The 15,195-nt window shown below is 46.8% G+C and overlaps 1 protein-coding gene and 1 long non-coding RNA gene across 3 annotated transcripts in view; one reads left to right on the top strand and one right to left on the bottom strand.

Moving 5' to 3' along the window:
• Window positions 1–3,606: 3,606 nt before the first annotated feature.
• Window positions 3,607–15,091, bottom strand: gtdc1 (glycosyltransferase-like domain containing 1). 2 transcript variants are annotated; one of them, XM_061821925.1, is made up of 10 exons: window positions 14,985–15,091; window positions 12,706–12,887; window positions 11,954–12,121; window positions 11,701–11,877; window positions 8,339–8,494; window positions 5,516–5,625; window positions 5,119–5,263; window positions 4,580–4,650; window positions 4,115–4,206; window positions 3,608–3,794 (listed from the first exon to the last, which is right to left on the bottom strand). In XM_061821925.1, exons 1-10 carry the CDS (start codon window positions 14,994–14,996, stop codon window positions 3,729–3,731), a joined length of 1,179 nt encoding a protein of 392 aa, XP_061677909.1. In that variant the 5' UTR covers window positions 14,997–15,091; the 3' UTR covers window positions 3,608–3,728. The 2 variants fall into 2 exon arrangements, with proteins under 2 accessions (XP_061677910.1, XP_061677909.1); XM_061821926.1 differs by lacking the exon at window positions 12,706–12,887 and having other exon boundaries at window positions 3,607–3,794; window positions 14,985–15,044.
• LOC133501845 (uncharacterized) overlaps window positions 14,941–15,195 on the top strand; it is a 2,896-nt gene continuing 2,641 nt past the window's right edge. Inside the window, exon 1 of the long non-coding RNA XR_009795299.1 lies at window positions 14,941–15,079. This is a non-coding gene — a long non-coding RNA (uncharacterized LOC133501845). The remainder of the gene's footprint in view (window positions 15,080–15,195) is intronic.

Raw genomic sequence — 15,195 nt, 5'->3', positions numbered from 1 at the left:
TCTGTCTCCAGCCAGTCCAGGGTGTACCCTGCCTCCTGCCTCCTGCCTCCTGCCATGTGACAGCTGGAATTGGCTTCAGCACTAACCGCGACCCCTGTGAGGATAAGATAAGGGGCTAAGAAAATGAGTGGATGGATGAAAGCGGTTCGCTTCAGTTTGCTCACTCATAAGAATCGTTCTTCCAAAGCAATCGTTCGCAAAAGAAACAACACGAGTGAGTCACCGTCACTTTTGAGTTTTTGGAGGAAGAAGCTTGGGTGGGTGTCACGTGACGTGATCCTTGTTGGGATAGGCTACACCCCCCACCCCCCGAGCACGAGCTGGCTGTTTTAGCAACAGGATAGCTGACACCAAGCGTGTATATGAACACAAGCAGAACAATTAAAATAAAATAAGAATGAAATCAAATAATAATAATAAATCAAATATGTACAACTATCCTCGTACATGGAATTATGATGGCAGAATTTGAGAAATATCGTCAATTGTTTTATGAGTGATAACTTAAGGGGGACAACCACATGTTTGAATTCCGTTATGCTCATCAATGGTTTCTATTCGATGCCTTTTCGCTTCATTTCAATCCAAAAGAAAATGCAACATACGAACAAGTGGCCCCGCGCTGACAAGCTGTTGCAACAGTCGCCAGGAGATGGCGCCCTTCCACTGTCACTTGATCCTCAAGTTCAGAGTATACACTGGATACAGTAATTGGAGTGACAATGCTAATAACCAAAGATAAAATGTGAGTATACAGGAACATGTTTACGACCCGTTGATGGTCTCGTCTGCCTTTGGTCTGAAGCCAGCTGGGATCGGTCTCAGGGCTGGTGTTAAGCGCACCATATTTTATAGATGTTATCGACACCCTTTTAAAATAATGTCCCAAGTCACTTTGTTGAACATATATTCAAAAATCCTTTCACTCAAACAAAACAAAACTATAAACATGCCAATTGGCATAGAAGCAAGAATACCCATCAATTAATGTTCTGGAGGAGGAATGAATAACTTGGGAAACATTTTCAACATCCCTTTGCGACTTGAGCAAATTTAAACTTACCAAACATAAAGATGAGAAAGTCTGAGGATCTCCTCACTTCTAGCTGGAGCTCGACAGATGCTGATTAATGTGAGACATTGATAAGACTGGATAAGATGACTAGCGGTTTTCTGTCCTTGATCGGTAGCGCACGTGCAAACAATGTTCGCCAAGCTATTGGCTCCTTTGCCAACAGTGCTTCCCACGCAGAGTCCTCTAGGATGGATGGATTCAAACAGACCTCGTCATGGCTTCTAAACTCAAGAACCCGCCAGTCATGCACAGTCAGCTTTTTTTGCATTCTGTTTTCGAGAATGTCCCTTCATTCTTGCAGTTTGAAGTATCACGACATAGTCTCTTGGTGTGAAGGTATCACTAAAGCGGGCGAAAAAACTATTTCACACATCACAGTTTTCTGAACGCTTTCAGTTTACTCATCCATCGACGTTCCTACCCTCACGAGCTCCGGGTCACGAACAAAAGAACAAGATCCCAGATTCAGGCAGGCGCGATGAGTATCCTCCGCAGGGTGTCCGGGTTCTCCGGGTGAAATTTGAAATTGGGGGTGTTATGTGTAATGTGGTTAGCGGGTATATCCCACGGGTAGGATGTGACGTAGAGTTGAAAGGGAAATTCTGGAAGGATCTAGATGAAGTGGTTCTGAGCATCCCAGACAGCGAGAGAGAGTTGTGATTGGTGCAGATTGAGGTGGACACGTTGGTGGAGGAAACCGTGAGAAAGTAAAAGGAAACTGGAGGGACAAATGCTGGTGGACTTTCCAAAAAAGGATGGAAATCCCAGGAGTCAGCACTCCCCCCAGAAGAGGCAGGAGCATAGAATGATTTATAGGAGCGGAGGTACATTCTAGTTTCTGCCGACAATTCAAACAGACTGTCAAGTAGTGGCAGGGGAAAGTGGAGCTCGACAGCATAGGACGGTGGTGGGGAGGACAAAGGTAGAGCAGATAACCGTGCGGTGGTAGCTAACAACGGAAGAGGTGAGCCAGGCGGGAGAGTACTTCTGGTAGGAAAGGGGAGAAGGACACTTTGCGGTGGAACCCCGAAATACAGGAAGTCATACAAGGTAAGAGATTAGCCAAGAAGCAATGGAACACCGAGAGGACTGAGGGGAGGCCAAAGGAATACATTGCCATGCGACGTAGAGCAAAGGTGGACGTGGCGAAGGCGAAACAAAAGGCCGGTGACGACGTGTGCACCAGGTTCCCTGACCCTAGATTCTTTCAACCGCTTTCTGTGCCACTTCTGCACTGCAATGATATTCTTTGAATACATTTGTTTCTTGGATTCATTTCATCCTGCTGTTCTGGACTTGTGGCCACCATGGCTAAGTTTCACGTGTAATGGCTACGGATTCTGCAGATTCCCCACACTTCATGGACTGAGCCATTTTGCTGACGCACAGGACCAAATAATGCAACATCTATAGCCTAGTTGACTTGAAATACGGGATGAGCCCCGAATCATTGAATTGACGTCAGATTTTCTTTCCCCTTGAAAGAGCTGCCAAAATGGCCCAAGCATTTGTCGCTAGACTCGCTTGGGCCACTCAGGACATAAGGTGCCCTATTCTAAGGCTAGACTTGCGTGTTCTATTCAAGCGAGGCTGTTGGAGGTTTTACCAGTGGACAGCCAGCGAGCACACGATGATGATGATGCAAAGACCAAAACTGTCATTATTTTCGGAAGCTGATGTCAATGATATTTTCATTTCCACCACAGAAAAAAAAAAAAAAAAAAAGTTTCCACCGTCATTACAATGTCAACCCCCTCAGCTAACGTGAAATGTTTAGCGTGTCCCCAATCGAGTGTCCGCGGCGGCAGGTTATTGGGACCCGGCCATGAACTTTGACCTGGGTGTTGTCACTTATCGTGCCGCTGGGATTATTTGCGATGAGGTCCTAATTCCGCTTTAATCTGCTTTGAGGCGCCAAGTGGAATTTTTTGATGAGAGCAGCAAATCCTCCGAAAGCAAAACTTGAAGGACTCGCCGGCCGCCACCTTCCGGAACGTCACGTTGACCGACGCTCCCGCGTGTGACACGTTTCTTAGAACGATAAGGCGGAACGAATCCACGTTTCGGTGATTTCTGGAGCAAAATGCAGATGTTGCGTAACTTTCGTCAATGTCGTAAAAATGAACTGAATTTTGAAAGAGTCAAAATGAAATCAAAATAGCTATCGTGGAAAGTCCAAGACAAGAGCTTGCTGCATATCGAGTATAGTTTCAAAAATTGCATTTCCAACCCAAATTAGCTAACGAAGCCTCGTTGGGGAAATGAGAGAGCGCTCCTTTTCCAGGAAGCCGCCCGGTTGTCATTTCGGCTCGACCCCGCGACCTTTCCATAAAGTTTAGGAATCCCGAAAGGCCCAAAAGCCTGCTAGCAAGCGAGTTCGCTTCAGAGAGCCTGTTACCATGGAGACGGACTGGAAATTTAATTGGGACCTTCCCTCCCTTCCTCCATGTTTTCACAAAACCTGCTTGAGGGGAAAAAAAGCAACTTTGGCAACTTTTCCATTGTGCAAGGAGTTATTTTGGTTTAAAAAAAAAAAAAAAAAAACACTCCCATTCTTCTTTATTAGCCAGCCAATCACGTCGAAAGGTGATCATCGGATCAAACAGGAAGCCGTTCAATGGAAAGAAAAATTGTTTCCCGCCCGCTGGGCCGCTCATGAGCTCAGCAGACTTTGGAAAGCCCCCTGGAGGACGTCCCACGAGAAACGCGACACGTCCGCCTGAAAACACAAAAGCCGCACATCACGTGGACAAACGTTGCGCTTTCCTTACATTCTGAAAATGTTTACATCAGCAGAGACTTGTCGAGCTCAAGAGTTACATGACGATCGTCCTTTAATAATCAGTGAGAAATCCGTGGCATGACGACATCCATTTTTCAATATTCATCTGAACAAATTTCAACTTCAAATAATGAGAGAAAATTCCACAAGAGTCAACTAGTAAACACTGCATTGATCAGCTTCAAATTCCAAAAAGGTCGCCGACCTCTGGCCGAAAGGTCACGGGGCTCGTGTGTCCACGTGTGGACGGGTTATACCTGAAGTGCGTGTTCCCGTGCGCGTCTCGGCTGGAGGCAGAAGCTGCGCAAGCGCTTGAGAAGCTGCCGGGGGGTGGCGTACAGGCATTCGGCTGAGGGGCGAAAGAGGGAGGGGGTGTCATCACCTCTGGCATGGAAACACGTGAGTGGCGGCCAACTGATAGAATAGTGCCAATTAGTGCATGGGCGTGCTTCTTCTCCTACAAACAGTGTCCGGTGTATTTCATTCATCAACGTTCTACAGTGGATTGACTGTGACTACAATACTACCTTCCCTTTTGCAGTAGTCCGATGGCTAATCTTGTGGCAAATTGGCATGCACTATAGCTACGCACTACTTTCCATTTCTACGACTTGCTAATCTTCTTAACAATATCCATCCATCCATCCATCCATCCATCCATCCATCTCTCTCGCGCTCTCCCTCTGTCCGTCCATGCTTGCGTATGTGTACTTTTTTTTTACCTGGAAAGATTTCAGGGTAAACTAAAGCGTTGGGACATAGAGGGTAACAGCCGCAGTGCACTGCCTCCAACCTTAACACACACAAATAAATCACGTTCAGCTGTACTCGGAGTATTCATCGCACGATTGACTTGCTTGCATATAGCAAATGTCTACAAAATATTTGCGTGCAGTGTGTTGTGTTGCATCGTGTAGAGCAGGGGTGCTGAGTCGATGAGCCGATCGCCGAGGCAGTATTGGTCAATTGACGGCTTGAAAAAAAAAAAAAAAAGACGTTGGCCTATCGGGCATTTCGTTGCTTGAATCGGGTGTGGCCAATACGTTGATCCGGTACGCGTAACACTACGTGTGTGTGTGTGTGTGTGTGTGATGTCAAGGAGGCATTCGGTCCTGAATAGAAGCCACGTTTGTTCTTGTGGGGTGAATTGACTATATCAAGAGTTCTTGATTGAACAAAAAAAAATCCAGATTGGGGACGTCCCGCGGTGTGAACGTAGCCCGAGAGTCTCTGCGGGCGTGTTGTGTCGTGCGCATCTCACACGGCGACTCCGAAGAACTCGTGTCGCGCGGTGGACAGGACCACGTCAGCCTGGCACAGAACACTCACGTAGTCCTCTCGGGACTCCAGGAAACCCCAGTGGAGCACGTGTGCGTCCAGGAGAGGGCGACAGTTTGCAAACACCTCTGTGAACAATGTTAGGGTCGGCATTAGCAAAACGGCCTCAGCGATAAACGGAACAAATGCCCGCACCGTGCTTGTTAGCTTTAGCGTTAACCCGGCACTTCATCAATGCTTATTTCAGCATTCAAATGGAACATGAAACCTGTCTAGGAATGGAGTTGAGGACCTATTCAAATACACGCCTGACGCCGCAGGTGGGTCGGCTCTCCTGGTCCAGCTCTTGTCTATGTTGTGTTTATTCCACGCGGGCATACCTGGAACATCGGTGAATGTTTCTCCAAGTACAGACAACAGAAAGTTGAGTCCTTCTTCTTTCAACTTCACCATCGTGCTTAAGAACAGCTCAGGATCCTTGTCATGTTCCCTCCACAAAGACACACACACACACACACACACACTTTTTGATGAGAGAAGTGCGTCGCTCTTTGCGCATCGCCGCTCGTTGCTTCCGCGTCGTCATGAGCATGCATCAAAACCCGCATCATACAACCAAGAGCATGGATGTCTTTTCTTTGTCTTTATGTTTTTGTGACAGTGGCCTCTTGGAATTGAATTCGTAATGTCGACATTGAGGACCAACAATTAAACAATACCATACATTGGAAATATTGGCGGCTCTGCTGTTGGAAATTTCAAAAATGTTGGAATTGTCGGACTGAATAGAAATATCGCTGACTCGTGACGGGCAATATCCCCCTCCCCAATTCAATACCAGCAAATTCTCTGAAACCCTTCACCTCCTGGACAGCAGGGGGTGCTCTACATGCACATCGCATCATATGCAAGACAGATACACTGCATTGAAGAAGAAGAAAAAAAAGAAAAGAAAAAAAAGATGGCGACTAGAGCAAGCGGCAGCGTCCTCATTTTTCACTCTGACGTTTGGACTTGTGCGTAAATCGTCATTTGTAAGATGGCCCGGGCAGAACTTTTTTTCTCCCATCACAATTTCCAGGAGGAAATTATTATTATTTTTTTTTTTAAGTCATATTAACTGCATTTCTTCGGGTAATACGCAACTGTCAAATCACAACTCAAAGAATAGAAAATTGAGTGGCGTGGTAAGGAATCCAAATCGACCTTTAAAATAGCATAACCCGTCGGGAACGGCCGGCGAGGCGGCAATGTGAGGATGCGAGTATCCAGGCCACGAGCAGATTACAGGCAAAGATGAGAAGAAGATGAAGTCTGGCGGCACGTTAATCCTAATTTGAGCGCAATAAAAGCCGCGGCGGTGCAGCTGTAATCCAGCTGTGTTTTGCTCTGTCGAGAGCCGATTAGGGCGCCCCCGCCCGCGTCGGTGACATGAGAGGACGGCAAAAACACAAACGACGAAACAGCTGCCGCCGCACCGTAAGCTCATTTTCCCAAACGGGCTTGCATTGCTCACCTTTGCACTCCAGCTTTGTAGATACACTAACACCAATAACAGACCACAAACAAAATTCAATACGGTTTTTGGGGGACATACGACTAATATCCTCATTAATACGAGGTGAAGGTGAGGGTTATTCCGTTGGTCTGTACTTAAAAATGTCTGCACAGAAAAAAAAAAACGGACAAATTCCAATGAAGTTGGGAGGTTGCGTTGATCAAATGAAAATGCAATGATTTGAAAATTCTTAATCACTTTGAATTTCTATGGCTGCAACACATTGCGGTAAAGAGGGAGCGAAGTCGAAAGGCCAAGCTCTCAATTTACCAGCGGATCTACGTCCCTGCCCTCACTTCTGGGCACGAGCTGAGCTGTGGGTCGTGACCCAAAGAACGAGATCCCGGATACGAGGGGCCGAAATGAGTTTCGGGGCTCTCCCATCGAGAACGGGTGAGAAGCTCGGTCATCCGGGAAGGGCTCAGTGTGGAGCCGCTGCTCCTCCGCATTGAGAGGTGGCTGCTGGGGCATCACCCCTGGTGAGGTGTTCCGGAAAGAGACCCCGAGGATGACCCAGGACACGCTGGAGAGACTATGTCTGGGTATCCCTGCTGAAGCTACTTTCCCCGCGACCTGACCCGGAAAAGCGGTAGATAATGGACGGACGGACGGATGGACGGATGCAACACATTCCCCAAAAAGCTGGGACGGGGCACCTTCTCTTTTGACAACATTTGGGAACTGCGGACACTAATTGTTGAAGGTTTGGAGGAGGAATTCTTTCCAATTCCTGCTTGATGTACAGCTTCGGCCGTTCAACGGTCCGGGGTCTCCGATGTTGTACTTTACGCTTCATGATACACCAGACGTTTTCAATGGGAGACAGGTCTGGACTGCAGGCAGGCCAGTTCAGTACCCGCAAACTTTTACTTTGATACGTGCGATGGATGGATGGATGTATCTATTTTTCATCATATTTAATATTCAATAAAAAAATGACTGAAAATAATTTTGGAATGTTGACTGATATCTTGTTTTTCAATGTCTTTATGTCTTAAAAGCATTCTCTCAATTGATTGGGCATTTTAGAGCAACTGCAACTACCAAAGAGAAATTCCTCGTGTGTTTTTGACATGCAGTACTGGGTAAATAAAGATGATTCAAATGAATACACATACTCAAATATGTTGAATAATACATGAGAGACAACCATCTAATAATAGAAATGTGGATGAGCATTAGGCCAAGAGGTTTTCAACAATAATAATCATCCATCCCTCCACCTAACCCTTCCTGAGCCGCTTATCCTCATAAGGGTGGCGGGGAGTGCTGGAGCCTATCCCAGCTGCCTGAACTGGTCGCCAGCCGATCGCAGGGCACATGGAGACAAACAGCCGCGCTCACAATCACTCCGACGGGGCAAGTTGGAGTGTCCAACGAATATTGCGTGTTTTGGGGATCCGGGAGGAAAGCGGAGAGCCCGCCCGGAGAAAAGCCACGCAGGCACATGCAAACTCCACACAGGCGGGGCCGGGGTCGAACCCGGTACCTCGGAACCGTGAGGCCGACCCTTTCCAGCTGAGCCGTCGTGCCGCCGCAATAATCATCATCACGATATTGCATTCCATTTTCCGGACTGCTGACCCTCCCAAGGGTTGCGGGAGTCTACCCGGGCTTCGTGTGAATACAAATGATAACAACTCACCACCTGTGAGGCCAAACGATGTGCAGAGGCTTCCCAGAAGAGTCCCGACGGCACTCCGAACCAGATCGCCGAGTGCCATCTGCCTGCGCGGTGATGATGTCATCGGTGTGAGACGGGCCTGTGAGCCCGCACCGGAGTTTGTATTTGGGAAACAGCCTGAAAAGAAGATGCACACAAAAAAAAAAAAAAAAAAGAGGATGGACTTGCAGAAATATAACTTTAATATTACTGACACTAGGGTCTAACTGACTGACTGACTGACTGACTGGCGGCCGGGGTGGCCTACAAATTCAACCCTGAGAGTGTGTTTTAAAAGTGTACACACCCCTGTTCAAATGTCAGGATTTTGTTGTGCGATAAGACCGAGACAATATATTGAAAAACGTTTTACACCAATAGCGTGCAGTGCGGTGAAGAAGTATTTGCCCCTTTCCTGATTCCTATCACACACAAAGGTTTCAAATCATCCATCTAATTTTAATATCACACAACGGCAAGATACTATTTGCTGTTCCATGTTTGTCATGGCTGGAGAATTTCTCCAAGGACTTCATGTTCAGCAGTACTCGGAGTATTCATCGCATACAGGAAACCACACGTACGGCTCGCTCGCTCGCTCCTACCTCCCTCCCTCCCTCCCTCCCTCCTCTCTCTCTCTCTCACACACACACACACACACACACACACACACACACGCGCATACACAGATGAAGTGTGTGCGTGTGTGTGTGTAGCTTGTCAGTCACTCCGGATAAGGTATTGCAAGTCCTCACGCACACGCACACAAAAGATGAGAATGACGCGTACGAGCACGTATGTGTCAGGACTTTGGGACTAGTAGAATACCTTTTGCCCCGAATGACTGACAAGCTCCGAGCACCATGTTGATGAGGGCCAGTGTGAGATGAGGTACGGGATTAAGGAGGATGAAGGTGGTCAGCAGATGTTTTTCCGATTAAACTTGATCTTCTTTGATTAAAGTGCAAACAAGTGAGGAGGAGGCGGATAAGGCACGTCATACGCATCAAACGCAGACCCCCTTCCCAATCCCAACAAGCACCTTCGACGAGCCACATCTCACTTTTCATCATATTTTATTATTGCTTCACGTGATTATTTTGCTCATGACGTTTTGGGACTTTTCGCTAAAACTACAAAGACCTGTGTGTCCATTGTACTGTGAACGTGAACGGGAGTTCTTCAAACAAACGAGTCTTATCTGCCAATTATGAATCCGATGGCGACATTGCGGCCTCGAGTTTTGGCCGAGGCTGATATCGGCCCCGCTGATTTTAACGATAATCCTACATAACTTATTTTGGAGTATGGAATGCTAGAAAAGGCTCGATCCGAGTGATATTACTGACTCAAATAGATAATGGTAATATGAGGAATTTTTGGGGCCGATCGCCCATCAGCGAGTTAAAAAACATCCATCACCGAGCCGACTGCGACGTGTCTATTTAAATGGTAATCTCTTCACGTACTTCATTGTTCTCAAATATATTTACAATGACCAATGTATCTTTGTTCATCTATTTTTGCCAGTGACGGACAAAAAAGTGAAGGCTCTTCTATTAGATGACATTTTTCAATTGCAAAGTATGTGCCTTGGCTCCATAAAGAAGAAAAAGAAATGACTGCTGTGGTCAGATCATGAGCTCTTCAACAAGCACTAGTTTGCTGGGCTAACTTGACGTTTTGTTGTTTGTTTGGGAGCAGTATCCCATGAAAAGCATGTGCACGTACCTCAAGCGAGCCTCCCCTGTCCTGAGCCCCCGTGACCACCGACACACCTCGTTGCGGGACTCAGACATCGTGCAATCGTCGAGTAGCAAATTGTCTTGTGGTCGGATCCGCACATTCCGTATCATCTTGTCTCTCGCGTGCCACCGACATTTGACTGACTATTGTCATTATTATTAATTTTTTTTTTTTTTTTGGAATAACTTTACTGGCTGTCAGATATTTACAATACTACGATAAAAAGACGTGAAAAAACGGACAAAAAAAAAATACTAATACGCAGATAGGCTGCGCTCAACAGAGTATATCAGGGAATTACGACAGAACCGATTGGTCCGATCAGCCAAAAATCCCAATTATCGTCCCTTTCTGATCAGCCCACTAAAATTTTCCTCGTGTTTATTAGCGATTATTAACCGATGGGTTACATACATTTGATTTGTGAGTGGCAGCGCGGCGGACGCCATGAGATGCAGACTTTCACCAACAAAGAAAGTCGGATTTATGATAGAATCGTTAATATAAATGGCTTTTCGTTGAGTTTGAAGAATGAACCAGATTATGATTATATTGCCCTTTTGGATGTGTTCATACATCATTTGTGTGCCGGTACTTTTTTTTTTTTTTAAGATACAAGCGCAGCGGTTTTTATACTTGCTTTTCATTCTTTGTGTTAGCTGTGAGCCAGAGATTTTTTGTGAATAAAAACGAACAAAGCAAGTCTGTGATCTAGTCGAACATTTAACAGGTGCGTTTTTTTCGTGATGTCTTTTTAGTTTAACAGTGTGAACTACAGCCGGAGCGTCAATAAACAAGTTTTTAGCAAGTTCTGGAGCAGAGTGCGGAATGGAGTGGTCAAATGTAGCAATTAATAAGATTTTTGATCAAATCTGATCCGATCTTTTTGTTTTGTTTTTTTTTGTCGCTAACGTCGGTCGGACTGATTTCCCACCCTTAAAGACCGGCTCGGGACACCCTCAAGAAAGGATCTTCGATAAACAAAAAATATCAACAAAACACACCCGGACTGCATTCACTAAAATTGCACTTGAACAAACAAACACTTAGCACGGATCAAGAAATTACACAACATTACATCACGTTGAAATGACGTACGGCCAATCAAGTTTTCCACTTGAAGAAAAAATAAGAAGTAGAGCAACATTAATATCAAGTGGGCGGCACGGTGACTCAGTTGGAAAGCGTTGGCCTCACAGTTCTGAGGTCCCGGGTTCGATCCCGGACCCGCCTGTGCGGAGTTGGCATATTCTCCCCGTGGCTGCGTGGGTTTTTTCTCCGCTTTCCTCCCACACCCCAAAAATAAGCAACACTAACTGGCCTCTCTAAATTGCCCCGTCGGTGTGATTGCGAGTGCGGCCGTTTGTGTCGACGTGCCTTGCAGTTGAGGGCTGCCCGTTGACAGCTGGGAGAGGCTCCAGCACTCCCGCGACCCTCGTGAGGATAAGCGGCTAAGATAATGGACGGATGGGAGTATTTGAAGTCGTTTTGTCTTTTTTTCATTCCACCGCTTTTACTTTTCGATTTTAACTTTAGCAACGTGACACGGTTGCGAATTCCACCTGACGTCCGCACATTATGTTGACGACATCACTGACCTGGTGACGTCGGCCAAGTTCAGCGGGAAATAAAGAACGCGACACTTGGGCCGGATGAGCTGGGCCACGTCTTTGCGGGGCCGTCGGTCGGGGATTTTCTTCAGGAAGGACGCGATGGACGACAGGAAGGAGTTCATGTTGAAGGCAGAGTTGAAGACCACCGCGTCGGCCACGAGGCTGCAGACATTAACACGTGCACGACAATGGCCCCCCTCCGCCGGCCTGACCGACCAACCCGGAAAGGAACTCTTACCACGAAAGAATCTGGTTGTATCCGTACTGGAAGTCCCGATCCTGATCTTTGCGCACAGGATACACCAACTGATTCTCGTGGAAGTACAGAACCTTTTTCAAGCAGGCGAGATCCGGTCTCAGAGCCACCAGCTCGCAGAGGTTCAGAACCGAACTGCAGAACAGAACCCTGCCGGGCAGAGAAATCACAAGTCACGCAGGTGCCAAATTCTCCCCAAAAACTGGGGGGTGGGTTATTGTCGACACTTTATATAGAGTCTGCTTAACGTTCAACTATGTCAATGACACGCTAGTCATACAAAGTCTGCAAATAAACATTGTTATAGATTACAAGGAAATATCCTCCGAGCGGCTGCCGACCATTTCAGGTGACTGTACCCCCAAAAAAAAAAAAAAAAAAGGTAGCTGGGACGGACTCCAGGATGCCTGCATTCCTTAGTGAGGAAAAGCGGTACAGAAAATGAATGACTCAAGTACCAAAAAGAAAAATGGTGATTATGATTCAGTTATTGCCTTGGTCCATAACATTTTAGAAAATTGGCAAGAATGTCATGTCAGTAATGAGTGAAATTTCAACACAAAGATAACCAGTCTGCATCCACGGGAGAACATTTACCGTTGAGGATAGAAAGCGACATTTTGGACCATTTGAAATGAAACAACGGCTTTGAGAGCATGCGCGACGATCGCAACAATTGTTGCACCTCGAAAAGGCGCAGCCCAAGTTTGGTCCCAATCCCGGCGGGGGGTCACCTGTACGCGGGGCCGGCGGGTACGTTGAGGCTGAAGTCGAGCGCCGAGGTTCTCGCCCTCCAGTGCCACTTCTTGGCGGGTATGGTGAAGGCCGCGCTGGAGTCCAGGTGGGCACTCAGCAGGTCCAGCAGCTGCTTGTGGGAACCCCCATAGAAGGGTTCCAAGAGCAGGACCCGGGCAGCCTGACAACGGAAGCGCACATCACCTTGACACGCCGGCTACGTGCAAACGAGCACCAGCGGTGACTGACACACGAGACGACGGACTCCATTACAGACACAATTGCAAGTCATTTCTGGCGGGCGTCACAATGGACGGCGGGTCCATCAGGCATATCTCCAGATGCAAATGAGCTTGCCTATCAGCTCCAAAAGACATTATGGGACGTTGGCGGCCATTTGCTGTCATTATGGGTCCCATTGTGCTGCCAAATAAGCATCACGTCTGCGTCCTTCAGGGACCTCCGGCAACAGCGCTCGCCCTAAACGCTAACCAAAACGATAGCATCAAAGTCACACGAGCTCCTACACACACATATTGGCGGACAGGTTTTGATTGTTACTGCTGGCCGTCGTTCCCAATCCGGCCCCCACCTTGACAAATTGAGTTTGTTCCGCCACCAAGGTCATACGAGGTCATTATTGGGACATTAATCCGCAATGGTGTAATTAACCCTGTTTCATATTTGACTGATGACTCAACTCCTTTCCCCCGGGCACACGGGTTTCCTCCCACATCCCCAAAACATGCGACATTAATTGGACACCCCAAATTGCCCCTAGGTGTGATTGCGAGCGCGACCGTTTGTCTCGATGTGCATGACCTGCCTGGCACAGCTGCCCCGGCAGGCAGAGCAGCAAAAACAATCGCAAGACGGACAGACGTTAAGTGCAAAGGACTCATTTCATAAAGCTAAGATTAAAACATCTTCATGTTATTTAAAAGCATTTATTTGTAGAATAGATTTTCCATGCTATCTTGGAACGACGGCGGTGGCCATGTTTGCAAGTTCAAACGCTGCTTTCTTCCGTTAAATTGGGTGTTAAAAGAGAAATTTGATTGAGAGCCAGTGTCGAAAACGGTGACTTGAGGGGGATTTGGCTGAAACAATAAAGCCGGCGGGAGGGACACTTTGCCATTTCTCAGCGCCAACTTGAAATCCGGGCATTTGTCAAGATGCTGCTCTCAATCTGGCCAGCCAGCCGAGTCATGAAAACAAAACTAGAGGAAGTAGAAATTGCAACGAGGTAACCATATGCGAATCTGTGAAAAAGATCAGAATCGGAGCCGAGGGGCCAACCGAGTGTCCCACGGGTGAACTGAGGTCCCCATATGATACGGTCGTGTTCTAGGGTCGGTGGAGTCTTCCACCCACCTGACCAGCCTGGTCCTGTCAAGAATAGTGATGGGGACGGCACTTGAGTGTACGGAATCACTCAAGTCAATTCCTTAAAAAGAATCGTTCAGTTTGTTTTGTTTTTTTTTTTTTTTTTTACACAAAATCTTTGACGTGCTTTTAGTGGGGGAAGAGCCGCAACTGAAAATAACAGAGAAGTACCGGATTACGGTGACACAAATATAACAATCCGCGGCTTTCAGTTTAAGATTCGAGTAATAAAGTGTCCTCCAGCACACCATCTCGGCAGAAAAATACTTTTCACGCAGAAGGTCCGCCAGCTTTACTTGAACTTATTTGACTACTTGTCTTATTTTACCTTTACTTTTATTCCAACTCTTAAGAGCATCCTTTCATTTTAATGTTTGTGATGCGTGTAAAAATCCGTATTTTAGTGTTGTCTCCTGGTGAGCCAGAGACACTGTGAACAACGAATTGCATTTCATATTCACGCATACACACATGCAGATGCAGATGCAGATGCACTCGTGGTCCCGAGTAGGGATCCCCAAATCCGAACACAGCCAGCTACTCACTTCTACAAGGTTGGCTGTAGCTATTAGCCGTTACCTTCTCGGTTGTCAGCCTGTGGCTAGCTCTACCGCTTTTGTTTGATAAAAAGAATAAATAGATATTGCGAATTAAAAAAAAAAAAAATAACCCACTCAGGTAGGCAGTCAGCCGCTAAGTGAACTCAGCCGTTTTGCGAACCGAACCGCTGGAAGATGGACGCTAAGGGGGCTAGTGGAGGAGCTAGCGGCTAACACTCAAAAGGAAGCCAATTTTAGTAACTACAATAAGGTTCATGTCGATTCAAGACGGGCAGAATAAAGGCCCCTGACCGCGAATGAGGCTAAGCAGCAACAAGGCAACACTCGCGCACCTGTGGCTCCATTCGGCTGGCGTGACGACGTCGTCGTTGTTGTTGTCGTCGTCGCCTTCACACGACGTCATTGACGCGTAACGTCGTGCGGCGAGGTTTGGTCTTTTTGTTTTTTCGTTTTTTTGTATGTTCCAATCGCTTTAATCATCTTACTGTTTCCATTTTGAAATGTAAAATCTTTAAGTTAATAACTATTTCTTTTTCTTTCACT

This window comes from Syngnathoides biaculeatus, chromosome 6 (assembly GCF_019802595.1).
Source record: "Syngnathoides biaculeatus isolate LvHL_M chromosome 6, ASM1980259v1, whole genome shotgun sequence".
NCBI lineage: Eukaryota > Metazoa > Chordata > Actinopteri > Syngnathiformes > Syngnathidae > Syngnathoides > Syngnathoides biaculeatus.
This window is presented reverse-complemented; position numbering and strand designations above follow the sequence as displayed.